Raw genomic sequence first — 15,101 nt, 5'->3', positions numbered from 1 at the left:
AGTATAAAATAATAATATTTTATAAATATTAAAGGTAATTATAACCTATAAAAAAGCAAGAATACTATAAATATTAATTTTTTATAAAAATTATAGGAGAATAAATAAAAAAAAAATTAATTAAAAAAATAAAATATAGCTAGTACTTTTATATAAGCCTAGGATATTAGAATAATTATAAACTTTAAATAAATATACTTATAAAAAATAAATAATACCTATAAGCATGCTTATATTTTATATAAGATTTTAATATTATTAAGAAAAGGCTTTATAAAATAAAATTTAATATATTTAAAAAAGGTACTAGCAAGATTTAGCTATATAAAAAAAATATAAATAAAATATATCTTTTTTTACTATACATAATAATTTTTTTTTATTAAAGGTTTTTTAAGTACTAGCAGGGGTTTTTTAAAAGTATCTTATAAATTATATATATATATATATATATTTATTTATTTATAAGGCCTTAAAAAACTAAGGCTATAAAAAAAGGGGTAGTTATAAGGCTTATTATATTATATATAACTTTTTTATAAAACTTAAAAATATTTATAAATAGCTTTGCTTGTAAATAGCTAAGTTAGCCTTTAGGTATTAATTTAATATATATTAAAAATATTTAGCCTTTGCAAGGCTAGAAATTTAAACCTTAGTATTAATTTTAATATTTTTATTTTTTTTAAAATTACTATTTATAAACCTTTTTTTTAGGTGTATTACATCCTATCACACTATTTGCAAATCCCTAAGGCCAAGGACCTTATACCTAGCCCTTTTTAACATAGCTCCGCTGCAATATAAAGCTCCTTAAATAAAAAAAGGCTATAATTAAGCTTGTTTCCCCATATTTTACTTTCTTTTTACACTAAATAATCCTTATACTTGGCCTTAATTATGCCATATTAATTAAATACTTAGAAAGTAATATCGCACATGTCCTTGCTGGGCACTTCCATTTTTTCCCAGAATTTAGAGCGTACGCCCTTTTAGTCAATATAGCAGGCTAGAGCAGTGGCAACAACAACACCATTATAAGTGCATTCGGCAATAAAGGTCTTCATCCACATCGACTGGTCCACTCCCTCGTCGGTCAAGAAGAGTCGGATCTTCACCGTTCGTGCCGTATCACCGAGGGTGGTATATTCGTGTTCTTCAATGTCTTGTTCACACTCCGAATCTTCGCTTTCATCCCCCGTCCACCAATCTTCTTCCTTGGAATTATCGAGGTCACCATGTTCAAAACCATCATCCGTCAACTCGTGGTCTTCGAGGTCCGTCCCTGCAGGTTAAATTGTCAGTGTGGCCTCCACCACTTGTAGATTATTACATCTCTGCGTAAGTCAAAGGCAAGAACAGCGCACTTCTTCGCTTCAAGGACATCCGGCCCAACACACTTGTAGGTCCGTCCTTCTCCATTCTCTTCATCGATCGGGTTTCTTGGTCTTGTGAAGTAGAAGACGAACAGCAGGAGACGTAAGAGACTAAAAAGAAAGACAAGGGATGAGAGAAGCGGGGGATGAACCAATATAATAACGGAATTTTATTTTCGGGGCGGCTGTTGAGATTGGGGATATGCCCGGTGATCTCTTGTCTTCCATGGGGTAATCGACAGGTGGGTCCGCTTCAGAGGGGACAGCAATAAATGATTCGACGAAAGCCCACCCGCCCTCACTCTTGGCCGAAGGCTGCAGGTCATCTTTCCCCAGCGAGGGTAAGGGATGCTTGTTTCAACCGTGGTCTTTATGTGAGCTGTTGTTCTACCGTAACCTATAATACTCTGCGCAAGAACCGACACTGGAGAGTCACTAAATTTTCGTATACGTGAATATAGCTGAACATTACCATTAATAACAATATTTAGGTAAGATTAATGTCAGCAAAGGACATCTTCCCAAGACTCTCAACCCATCAGAGTCCGCAAGCCCGGGATCGGTAACATGTGCGCATCGTAAGCCAGTGAGGATTGATGAGATTGGAAAGAAGGCCAGGCGGCTCCTCGAGCGGGTGACCCAAAGCTTCAAACGATTGCGGGCCGAAACAGATCATGGGACCCACCCGTCCAATGGCCTGCTGTGACCGCAGTCCGTGTTGGCTCGCGGGACCTTGCCCTCCGCTGTCCTGCTGGGACCACAGTCCGTGCTGGCTCACAAGCCGCTGCGGACCGCGAGCCAGCTGGGCCGCCTGGCAACCAACTGGTATCTCGCGGGGCCTCCTGGCAAACAATCGGTATCTCGGGGGGCCTACGACCAGGACAGGCTATGAATCGAGTGCTCGCAGGCCACCGTGGGCCAAGAGCATACAACTGAAATCTTGATATGACATAGATCTTCCTACAATTCCGCCTCTCGCGCTATCGACCGCATCGTGTCCTCATCCATCGCTAGGTCTCCGCCAAGTTGCATAAAAATCATATTGCTTCCGTCCTCAATCGCCGCCTCAAAACACTGTGCTGGCGTCAGCTTCCGCCCATTCTTGTCATAGAACGTAGCCTGTCGGTTTCTCGCCTCCTTCCTCGCAAATCGTTCCACCTCTGACGGGTCTGGCCCTTCTATCACCACCTCGTGCGCGGTCCTCCAATTGCCGCTGTCGTCCCGAATACGGAACACGACCGTAACTGGTTGATCACTCGCCCCTGCCCGACGCGGTCGCACATCCTGCGCCGGTCGTTCCACAATCCGTGGCGTGAGCTTCTTTCTGCTGCGCCGTTCGGTCTCACTCTGCGTGGCCGTCGTCGTCACTGGTGGCGCTGGAGCATCAGGCGCCTCCGCCAGATTACCATCCCAGTCCGCAAAGTCAAGCCGAGTAACTACCTTCTCTGCTCGAGCTGTGCTCGCTTTCAGCCGTTTTCCAGAATGGCCAGGTAAAGCCCCCTCGGCTCTGGCCAGATTCGCCCGTTCAGGGAGAAGGGCGGTGGCACTCTCGGAAGGCACAGCTGGAGGCGAATTAGCTGGGACCATGGACAATTGACTTTCCGCCGTTACATCGCCTGTCTGACTTCCAGAGGTCGATACGCCTGACGGAACCGCAGGCGGTGAGATCCGGGGAAATCTTTGGTCCACCAAGTCCTCCCCTTCCGGAGTGGCTGCAAACCCTGCCGCCTCGTGAGAGATATCGAAGCGAACCTGGCGCACTCTTGTGGCCCCTTCATCGACGGACATACGTTCCGATCGCGGAATTTCCAAGGCCTCTTCAAGTTCAATATCGATAGCCTCGACTCTCATGGTTGTGTGGTGGGCATCCCGCGCCGTCGGTTTCGCGGTCGAGATCTTTTGGATCTTGCTGGGTTTCGCTTGCGGCTGCTGTCTCTGCTTTGCGGCACTCGCTTGATGAGTATGAACTGGGGGTCTTTCATTTGCCACCTCTCCGGATGGTTGTGGGTCGATGTTGTGTTCCGGTGGAATCGATGCCTCGCTGAAAGTCTCAGTGGCCTGTCCTGCCGACAGCATTACAATATCCGACAGATGAAGCTCAGTGACAGGCCGATGCTTGTTGCTTGAATCTACCTCCCTATTGGCCGGCGAATTGGAAGCCTCTAACTGGGCTAAAGTCGCCGCTCGCTCAAGAGCCACTTGCTGACCCAGCTCCCAGTTTCCAATCGTCCTCTGTTCCGCGTCGGCCTGGAGTATGTCGTCCACTTGTTCGTCACCAGCTTCCTCAACAACATCTTCACTGGCTTTTGCCATTTCACCGTCGTGCTCCATCGGCCTCTCATCCAGTTGTGAGATCCGCGTTGCGGCATCTGCTGAGGCTCCTATGCCCGCGTGCCGTACCCTCTCCAGCTCAGTCGCTTTTGAAGCAATGCGAAGTTCTCCATCGCTCGCCCGTCGGAGTGGTTCTTCCATGACCACGTCCTGAGAATCTCGTTCGGCGACAATTTTACCTCTTTCCTTGCTTGCCTGCGCGATCTCTGCCGCATTTGTAGGACCTTTTGGCCCTATCTCCCTGCCTTCGGCTGGCCGGTTCGTCTGGGCCGCTTGGCGCTATTTTCGGAGTAGATTCAGTGGTGAGGGTGTTGTCCGCCCCGGAGTCTCCCTGCGCCGCCCGCTCCCCCGCTTCCCTACTCATATGGTCGAGCGTTAACTCGAGCTCTCGCTCTAACTCTCTACGATCATCATTCGCCGTCGGAGATTGAGCCTCCCTGGTGAATGGCTCTTCCGCTCCGTCTGGGAGAGTTCGATCGCCCCAATGAGAAGCTGCCTCCGAGAGCTCGTCGATTTCTATGTGAGTGACCGTTGAAGCGCGGTAGAAGTCCCTCTGGAAGCGATCTGATTCTTCCGCCTCAGGGTTGTAATTCTCTTCTATGTTGTCAACCATTAACTCTTCGTGACTCTCAAGCGAGAACACATCTGCACTTTGGGCATCAGACTGAGCATCTTCCATATTGAGATCAGTGGGTTCCGGGACTACCGGAATCTGATCTTCAGTGGCCTCCGATCGACTTGCAGCTCGCAGCTCCCGTCGCTCCCGTCGCTCTTTTTGCCGCCGACGCTCCTTCCTCCGCTTTCGCTCTCGTCGTTCTTTGCGTACAGCCTCGTGAGAATTGTGCTTATGAGCCCGGCCCCTATTCCTTCCCTGGTTAGGAGATACGGCTGGAACGTTTTCCAAGTCCGAGCCACCCTGGGGAATAAAGAGTGGCGAGCCGGGGCGCGAATCGCCTAGGGACGGGCTCCCCACAGGCCTGACTGGTGGCGAGTCTGGCAGGCGACCAAAGAAGGCAAAATAAACACATTGTCTTACGAACAAAGTTGTTACTTTGCCGCCAAGATGCAGATTGTTGCTGTTCAAATTGTCGAGAAAGAGGAACGGAGAATCCCGCTTCTGGTCCTTACGGTGTGGAAGGTCACGTCGCGCCTTGGGCTTAGGTTCTCGGTTCCTGATCAGCTCATGAGAGGACTGCTGGTCGAGAGGAATCGCCTCAGAAAAACAATCACAGATTCGAGTCATAAGAGATTCGAAATTCTCACGATCGTAACGATAAAACCCTGGCTGCCGGGCTTTTAGCAGGACGTCGCGTGCCATCTGGCGATCGGGTGACTGCTCGGCTAGTTGCTGAATAGGTGGGGAGTTAAACCCGAGTCGCTGTGCGAGCATAGCCAAGCCATGTAGAACCATATCGTCAGCCTTCTCACAATCTGGCTTGGCCAGTAAGTCATCACTCCCGGATGGTCTGGGCATCTTTGGATAGTGACGCATGGCGTAGAGCCAAAGTTGCCGATACCCTAACTCTGCCCGGTCGGTTTGAGTGCCCGGTTGCTGCCGGAAATCGATCTCTGAGGTTTGGATAGTGCAGTACTGATTGCCACGATCCGGCTGGAAAATGTGCATGAGGGCAATCTTGATGGAAGGGTGATCCTTACTAGGGACCACCAGCCGCTTCATGCAGTTTGCGCATGCCTCAAGGTACCACATATTTTGGAAAAAATGATCTAATGAGGGAATGATCGTTTTCCTCTTTTTGAGTCTCTTCCAGATCTCCTTGCGCTCAGAGGAGGTGAAATTTTGACACACTGCGCCACTAAGAACTAGGCCTTCCACTTCTGTCGCATCTCGTGAAGAGACTCCAGGAGCCTTGCCTTGCAGCCTGGCGACGGTCTGCGGGTCTAGCTTCATCATCTTCTCACGATCGTAACTTAAGTAATGCGACCACTCCTCCAACAATGAACTTAACCCATGAACGATTTCCTTCTCGCTCAGTATGGATGCAGACGTTTAAGGTGAGGGCTGGACATACCTCGTTACAGCTTGTTGCGAGAACTCTAGGGAGCGAACCGAATTTCATTCCCTGTAATAATAAGGCGGGAATCATGCGCAGTCGGTTGAAGGTGGCACGTACTGTGGTTCGTGAAGAAAGCTGCTTGAATCGTTTGACTTTGTTTGGCGAGAGACGTGCCATCCATCGGTTCTCGAAATGCGCATTCCCTTCATATTGGTACTGGCGAACTTTAAGATACACCTCTCCGTCACTCGGAATCTTTTCATTCGAATACTCGTCCACAAGGGCCGTTAATAGGCTGGCACTAATATCTTTACTAGGATTATTAGAAGTTGAAAGAGACAATTATAGCCTCACGGAAAAGGTTGACAGAGTAGGTGGATTCGTACCATCGAGATAGAGATCAACCGCCCACCATTGTTCAGCAGGTGGGAGCTGTTCTTTTGCAGCCTCCAAACGATGCTGGCCGTGAAGGCACTGTATCTGGCCCACTGGGAATTCAAGGAGAGGGTATCGATCTGGCGGGCTAGTCTTTAAGCTTCGAGCCGTTACTCCCGCTGTTTGGAGCGCCACAGCCAAATGCTGTCGTGACACAACCGCTACGACATGGTTTCGAATATCCAACCGTCGACAACCGTCATGAGAGAAGACCTCACTCAGCCGTTCCACGTTTTTAGGATCTAGCTCCCGGGATATGGATGGGTGTGGAACAATCTGGTTGATGAATACTTTCGCGGTACCTAGGTATTTCAAACTCCTCTCCTGAGCTAACTGGAACTCTGTGGGAGTTAGCATCGTTTGATCCATAACGGCAGCCACCAAAAAGCAAAGAGCTTTCATATATAAAAAAGAGAAACAATTTGCTTCCCTCGGGGCTTAAATGGTCTAATCGCGTTCGGCAACCTAATGGGGTTTGCTGTTTTCGAGGGGTAAAAACTCCCCAGCGAGGCTCCAGGGCTGGTACCCGCCACATTATCCGCAAATCAACCGCTTCCCCATTATTGTTGTCGGTTCGACGTCCAGGCTCCCTGGGGACCACAATGTCTGAATATTAAAGCGGGTTGGAGTTAAATCGATCCTATAGCCATCGCACCTCACTGAGAAATAGGCGGGCAGTCCTTTCCGGTCGGGGTTTTGCCACGGAATTTGTATAAACATTAGGACTTGCCAGGAGCTCCACCCATCGCTCTTTGGTCTCCTCCAGGATACAGACTGATGAAAAGACACAATGGATTCAAAGGATCATACCCTTCCCCAGAGTCCACCCCATCCACAGGTGCAACCTAGCCCGCAATCTGGGCAAGGCAACGGAGTTAAACACCCCGATTCGAATTGTCCCAGAAAAACCATTCAAGGTCCACTCAAAACATTTGGCCTTCCACAAGTCGTTAACTCTGAAATTTGTTCAACTATTATCTTGAGAGACCAAGAATCTCCCTGGGATACATTTCAACCCGTCTTCAGCTGCAAGCTTGCCGGCAAAGTAACTACTGCCGTGCAAAAATCTCGCCCTTATCGGCTGAAAGCAATCCGAGAGTATCTCCCAGAGTCCTCTAGACACATTCTGCGACTCTTTCGTACCATCCAACATGGAAATATCCTCTCCGCCAAAGAATGTTATCAAGATGGGGACAGGCTCTTCGCCTTGGTGGAATATTGTCCTCTTACCCTTGAACACCCCGTTAGTCTCGGTCCTGATCAAGCTATGCTAGGTGCGATCATATCCCAGGTACGTTACATAATAGTTATTGTGGGATGACTTTGCTAACATCTGGAGATCCTTGACGGCTTGCATCACTTGATCACAGCTGGTTTTAAGCATACCAGCTTGACCTGCTCAAACATCCTCCTGGCTCCGAATGGAACTATTAAACTAGGTAATATTCAAGCTCAAGGACTAGGAAGATATCCCTGACAAGCCAATAGCAGCATTAGAATATTGTGTTTGGCATGCCCCTGGTTAATCCTAAATATCTATAATTAATACTATAGCTACTATTATAATGCAACTTATGCAGAGTTATAAGATAAATAATAAAATAATTAGGGTTAATAACATTAACTATTAGCCTTTAAACTTCTAAGCATTTAAATTTTTGAAGGTAACATTCTTTGCTTAGTTTATTAACACCCTAATAAAAGCAAGTATTTTTCCCTAGAAGTGTTGCCTTTTACTTATAGTTTATAATATTTATGAAGCTGCCTTACTGCTTTGGCTTGCCTGGCCCTAATTATAATAAAAATATTTTATATCTACCTTATGTAACTAGTCCAGCCATTGTATAATATAAAATTATATTTAAATATAGTTCTGGCACATGTTTGCTTGTTTAAACAAATTATGGTGTGAAAACCTTGAGTAGGCTAACCAGGTATAAAACAAAGTACTAAAAGGCTATGTAGTAAGGGATTAATATTAAATCTTAAGGCCTAGAATATATAAAAACTAACTTTTTGTGAAAACCTTGAGTAGGCTAACTAGGTACAAAACAAAGTACTAAGAGAGTTATTTAATAGGGGATTAATATTAAACCTTAAGGCCTAGGATGCATAAAAACTAACTTTTATTTAATTATTTTTTATTAGGGTGTTAGCCTTAAATATATTATTAAAATAGTAGTAATATTACTATTATATAGTAGGTTAATATTACTATAATTTTTATTTTATTAGCTTTTTTATTTTATTAGGGCTTAGCACCCGTGGGTATAATAATTTAGCCCTTTTTTAATAAAAATTAACCTAATTTTTAAATAATTTTAATTTTTATAATAAGCATGTTTTACTATTATTTTACTTTAATTTTATATTTAATTATCTAGTTTTTTTATTTAAAATAATTTATTATTAAATACGGGGTTATTTTAAGGCTTAAAATAATATTTTTTTATTTATATTTTACTTTTAAATAATTTTGCTTTTAATAGCTAAAATAGCTATTTTAATAAATAATAAAAGTTTTAAGTTATTTTTTATTAATTTAAGCGTTAATAAATTGTAAATAGGTAGTATTTTATAAATAATAAAAAAATTAATATAGTTATTATAGTGCTATATTATTAATATTATATAAGTAATTAAATATAAAAGAATAAATTTTTATTTACTTCCCAATCTCTTTTTTTTAACTTTTTTAATCTTTTTAGCTTATTTTTTTAATTTTTTTATTTAATTTCTTATAGCCCGATATCTTATTTTTTTATTATTTTATTAACTATTTAATTTTATGGCCCCTATAATAAGATTTAAAATCTATTTTTTTTATTAAAAACCATTATTACTACCTTTAAAAACGTGGAAGGGAATGGCAAAGGTTTTTCTAGTAATTTAAAAGGGAAGGGCAAGTAAAAAAATAACACCTTAAATAATAAGAAAAAGAAAAAGCCTAAAAAAAGCTAGTAAAACTTATAAGGTTTAATTATATATACTTATTTATTTAGCTATGTTATAATACTTAATATACTTTTAATTTACACTAAAGGCAAGTAATTTAAATAATAATAATATATTATTTTAATTTAGTTATAAGTTTAATACCATGGTGTTAATTTTTTATAAAACTTATTTTTATTATAATAAGGTTTACAAGCTAGTAAGTTTTTAATATTTTTTTTTATATTTTATAGCTAATTTATTATATTTTTTAGGTTAAAGTAATAATAATAAGTAATATATAAATTATAGCTTTTAATTAGCTATTATTATTTTTTTACCTATAAATTGATAATAAAGGAGTCAAGCTTTTTTAAAAAAATAAAAAGTTTTAATAAGGCTAGGAAGTTATATTTTAAACCTATTTTACTATAATTTAATTACTAAAGGCCTTTAAAAATATAAAAAAAGCTTATTATAAAAAATTTTCCCTTTTTAATAAAATAAAAAAAATTAATAAAAAGTAAATTTTTAATACTATATTAAAGTATTATTATATTATACCTTGCTTTTTATTATTTAGCTAATAAATCCCTTTATTATTAATATAAAAAATAATATTAACCTTTTATAATTATACCTCTGCCTTTTTTTTAGTAATTTAGGCCATGTTTAATAATTTATTACTAAATTTTAATTTTAAAAAAAGTTAAGCTTGCCTACCAGGCTTATTTTATTAATATTATAAATTTTAATACTAAAATAAGTTAAACTTATATTAAAACAAAGTTTTTTATTATAATTAAGGGTATTTAAATAAATTAATTATATATTTAATTTAATAACAGCGTCTTACTATTTTCTTACTTTTTTAAAGTTAATATTTAATTTTATTTTTAGTGCCTTTTTAGCGCCTTAGTTATTTATTTTTATTATTTTTTAGTTTTATTATATTAAATAATAGCTTGGTAGTATTAAGGCCTTGTTTTTATAATAATATTTTATTTTTTTATTACTTTAGCACTTATTACTTTTTAGGTTTATAGTTTTTAATAATTACTTATAACTTAAGGCTAAAAAAGTAATTTTTAAGTGGTATTTTATTAGGGTTATTTTTATTTAAATATATTAAATATATTTTAGCTTAAAGTTAAGTCTTATTTTTATTTTTAATTAAATAATAAATAATTATCTTATTGTACTTGCCTTTTCTTATACTTTTAAATAAGATTTAATATATTTATATTTTTAATAAAAATTTATTAATTATATTTTAAAGGCTATTTTTTTTATTTTACTAGGTATAAGTTTTTATTTTTAATAAAGTTATAGCTAATAATATTATTAATTTTTTATTTTTTATTTTTTTTAAATTAAGTATAGCTTTTATATTAATTTTACCATGCCAAGGCTTAAGTAATAAAATATACAAAATATTATATATTTAATAATACTTTTTAGGGAGTAGGAGTTAATACGCTATAAAACTAATTTTATTTAATACTTAAAAAAATTAATAAACTTAGGCTTAAGTTTTACTAGCACTTTTAAATTTAAATTTTTAATATTAAGTTTAATAAGTTATTTTAGCTTAAACTTTATGTTTTTCCAGCCTTTATTATAATAAGTTTAATAATATTTTATATTTTATTTTTAGTTTTTTTTTATATTTAGCTTAAATTTTTTTAAGTTTTTTAATCCTAGTTAATATAGCTAGTATTTTTATTTATTTAAGGTTAACCTTAAATTATGCTATAATTTTTAGGTCTTAGCTATATATAACTTAAAAAGGTAATATTTTAATAATAGTATTTTTAATATTATTATAGGTAAATTATATTATTTTAAGTAGTATAGGCCAGGTATAGTAATTTTTTATAATAAAATAATATAAGTATTATTTTAAAACTTAGTTGATTTACTTGGTCTAGCTATTAGTTTAAAGGTAAAAAGTAATTAATAAATATAACTTAGTTTTATAATAAAACTATAGCTTTTTTAATACTTACTTATAAAAAGAAAGTTTTAATTAAATATAATACCTTTAAGCTAGCTATAATTTAAAGTTTAATTTTAATAAAAAGTTTTAGCAAGTTTATGGGCTTAAATTAATATTAAAATAGGAATAAATTAATATTACTTTTAGTACATGGTAAGTAGTAGGCTAATAATAAAATTTATATTAATTTTTAAAAAAGGGTAATTTAGTTTTAGTAAGGTGGATAATTTTTTATAGGGTTAGTATTAAGGTGCCATAATATATTAATATATAAAATATAAATAAATAAAAGTTTTTATTATAGCTTTTATTTTTAGCTAAAAAAAATTTTTATTTTACTAAAAATTTAGTTTTTTATAAATTAAAATATTCTGTTAAAAAATTATTATAATATACTTAAATAATTATAGTTTTAAGCCTTTAATTTAATAAAATATAAATTTAATTTTAAAAAGCTAGTAAATTACTTTTTATAATTAATTAATTTTTAAAACTTAATTTTTTAGCTTTTTAGCCTAATTTTTTGCCTTTAAAATTCTAATTTACTTTTAAGTTTAATTATCCATAAATTATAATATTAAGAGTAACTTTATTAAATAATTTAATATATAATTAAAGTAAATATTTTTAATTAATATAGTATTTTAAACTTAATACTAGGCTAAAACCTAATTTTTTTAAAATTAAATTATATATTTATAGTAATATAGTTTTTAAAATAAAAATTTAACTTTATTTTATTTTAAAAATAAATTTTTTTTTAAAAAATATTAAAGTATTTATTACACCTAATACTTTAGACTTAAATATTTTATTTTTTATTTAAATTAAGCTTTTTTTTATAAAAACTTTATATTAAGTTTAGGCAAGTAACTAATTACACTTTAATACCTTATATTATTTTTTTTAATAAGTACTAAAAAATCTTTTTTAAGACTATTTTAGTCTTACTTTTATACCTTTTAAATAAGGTATTTATAAGGTTATACTTACCTAAATAGTATAAAATTTTAAAGTTATATACTATTAAATTTATATATTATTTTACTTACTTTTTACTATACTTTTACTGCTGTATAAAAAAATAAAGATTTATATAATTTAACTATATTATTATTTTATAAAAAGAACCTTTAAAGTATTACCTTTAATAATAAAATAATTAAATAATAGTAAATAGCTTTTTATTTAGGATTAACTAATTAATTTTAGCTTTAATAAATTTATAAGACTAAAATATAACTAGGTAATATTTTTTTATATTATTTAATTAAAAATAAATTCTAGCTATTTTTATATTATTAATATTTATTTTTAATTATTCTTTTTATGTAAGGTTAAAATAATATAATAAAAAGGCTTTTATAAAAATATTAAAAAAAATTAAAATACTAGTTTTTTATACTTTTAAAATTACAGGGACCTAACTTTCTTTTTATACTATATTTTTTTTATTAAACTAGTTAATAGTAAGGTAATTTATGTAAAATTATAAATAAAATAGTAATAAAAATTAATAAAACCTAAAAAAAATTACAGGGCTTTTGTAAGACCGACAAGTCTTGAAGATCTTTACTAATAATAAAGATATTAACAAAGGAATCTAATTAATAAGAATGGAGTATTTTAAACCCTGTTAAATAATACTAAAAGAGTTACTTAAAGATCTAAGAAAAAGGCTGGCCTTAAGGCTATTTTTATAAACTTTTAAGCTATGCTTAAGCTATTTTTAACTAAAAAATAAATATAGGTTTAAATACTTTATATACAGGTTTTTACTTTAACTTATACTTAGGGCCTACCCTAGCCTTGCTTAACTAGTAGCTAAAACCCTAAATATTAATAACCTAGTTAAGTTATATAGCTTAATATAATAATAAAATATACTAAGCCTTAGTAGCCTAAGGCTAAAGCTTAGGTTACTTAAGGTATTAATTTTAAACTAATAGTGAATTAACTTTGGTAATATTAAATAAAAAAATATTAGCCTTAATAATTTTTTTTTTTAATTAAAGGGTTGTCCGCGACCCGCTGCTAAACTAAAAAAAAATAATAATAAAATATTACTATTATTATTAATATTAATATTAAATATAACTTTATTATTACTATTTTTAACTTTATTAAAGTATTATTTAATACATTAAATTTAATATTTTATTTTTATTATTTATAGCGCTTTAAATAAAATATAATATTTATTTATAACTAAAAGAAAAAAGGTGGCGCTTTAATAATGCCTGGTATAAAAGTATAAATTATAATATAGTTTATAATTTTATAAACTCCTAAACTTATTAAACTTTTTACTAAATAAAAAGTTACTTTTTTTTTATTATAACTAAAAAAAAGTCCTTTTAAGCGCTGCCCTAGCTTTTTAATAAGTAAAAAAAAAGCGCCTGGCTATAACTATAGTAATTTAAAATATCTTTACCTTTGCCTCTTATACTCCTACTATAGTATAGTTATAAAATCCCTTTAGTATAGTATTTTTACTAACTTTAAAAACTTTTAGTATTTTTAAGTTTTTTTTTACCCCTGTTTTTTTTTAGGTTTAAAAACTTTAATTTTAATTAGTTTTTAGGCGGTAATAGTAATAGTAATAACTAGTATAATTTATATTTAATAAGCATCTTTAAAATATACAGCAAGGTTATAAGTAATAATTTAGTAAGTTTTTTTTACTTTAATAACTACTAACTAGTAGCGCTTTACTAGTACTTTATTAAATATATTAACTTTTAATTTTATAATAACTACCTTATTATTTAATTATAACCCCCGCGCTTTTTAACTTACCTTTTTTTATTTTACCTAGTGCTATACTAGCCTTTACCCTTATTAATATTTTTATTATAGGTTTTATATTATTACCCCCTTAGGCTTTTTTTTTAGCCTTTAGCCTTTTTTTTTTATAAATATATTTTATTTTTAACTAGTTTACTAGTAAAATAGCTTTAATATAAATATTAGCTAATAAAAAATAGGTTTACTTATAATATGTAAAGTATATTTAGGCATGTAAAAATAATAAGTTAATTAATAATTTTAATAACTATGTTTATCCAGCCCCCGGGTGTAATTACTTTTATTATATTTATAATAAGGATACTTGCCTCCCCCTGCTATTTTATATAAAAAAAGATATTGCCTTTTTATAATAAATAAACCCCGGTAACCGTAATAAATGCATTTGTTACTAAAACGCGTTTAGTTATTAGGTTAAACTAGTAATAAAGGCAGGAGCTTGTCTAGTTCTTCCGGCTTGCCGCTGGACAGCCCCCGGCCTATTTTAATAATAGCTGGGATAGCCACTGGTCCGCTAATATCTTTTTTTTAAAAGATAAACCTGTCACGCCTTTTTTTTTAAAAAATACCAGGTATAAAAAAAGAACGCCTGGAAAGGCCCCTGCTCCTGCTTTTAATATTAAATAATAGTTTTTTATTACGGCCTTTACCGCGTAGCTAGTTATTATTTTTTTTTTTAAAAAAAAATAAAAAATTCTTTTTTTTTTAATACTTTAACTTTAATATAAACATAGTTTTTTATTTTAAATTATAATTTAAAATAAGTTTTAATACCAAGCTGGTGGCGTTCTAGCTATAATTTATTAAACCTTAAAATTTTATAAAAAAATAAAAAAGGTAACTGCTTTACTCATGGCCTTGGGTATAATTTTAAAACCTTAAAAAATTTTATACCCCTTTTTAAAGCTATAGGTAACTAGTAGTAATTAGGTGGTGATCTAATAATCCTTTAATAATGCTAGTAGTTTATTAAACCTTAAAACCTAGTAAAAAAAAAAAGGAAGATATTTAACTTAGCAAGGTTATTACCTTTTTTTTTAGACTAGTGGTGGACTAGTATTATTATAGCTAGTTTTTTATAATTTACTAGGGCTTTTTATACATGCTTAAAATTAAAAAGTAGTTTTTATAAGTTTTTATAGCTAGGCCAGCCCTTTTACTTAATAAAAAATTTATTATATTTATAAATTTATTATTTTTTAA

At 33.6% G+C, this 15,101-nt stretch overlaps 3 protein-coding genes across 3 annotated transcripts; all 3 read right to left on the bottom strand.

The window, feature by feature from the left end:
• Positions 1–992: 992 nt before the first annotated feature.
• DSM5745_06789 (uncharacterized protein) lies at positions 993–1,422 on the bottom strand (the record flags this gene model as incomplete). The annotated part of the gene is made up of 2 exons (XM_026748805.1): positions 993–1,285; positions 1,368–1,422. The coding sequence occupies 2 exons, from the start codon at positions 1,420–1,422 to the stop codon at positions 993–995; spliced, it is 348 nt and encodes a 115-aa protein (XP_026603109.1).
• A 914-nt stretch (positions 1,423–2,336) lies between these two features.
• Positions 2,337–3,848, bottom strand: DSM5745_06788 (uncharacterized protein; the record flags this gene model as incomplete). The annotated part of the gene is made up of 1 exon (XM_026748804.1): positions 2,337–3,848. The coding sequence occupies one exon, from the start codon at positions 3,846–3,848 to the stop codon at positions 2,337–2,339; it is 1,512 nt and encodes a 503-aa protein (XP_026603108.1).
• Positions 3,849–3,882: 34 nt separating this feature from the next.
• Positions 3,883–6,526, bottom strand: DSM5745_06787 (DUF3723 domain-containing protein; the record flags this gene model as incomplete). Its single annotated transcript, XM_026748803.1, has 4 exons — positions 3,883–5,688; positions 5,738–5,788; positions 5,840–6,030; positions 6,109–6,526. The coding sequence occupies 4 exons, from the start codon at positions 6,524–6,526 to the stop codon at positions 3,883–3,885; spliced, it is 2,466 nt and encodes an 821-aa protein (XP_026603107.1).
• Positions 6,527–15,101: the final 8,575 nt, after the last annotated feature.

Source organism: Aspergillus mulundensis (assembly GCF_003369625.1).
Source record: "Aspergillus mulundensis strain DSM 5745 chromosome Unknown scaffold_6, whole genome shotgun sequence".
Classification (NCBI taxonomy): domain Eukaryota; kingdom Fungi; phylum Ascomycota; class Eurotiomycetes; order Eurotiales; family Aspergillaceae; genus Aspergillus; species Aspergillus mulundensis.
This window is presented reverse-complemented; position numbering and strand designations above follow the sequence as displayed.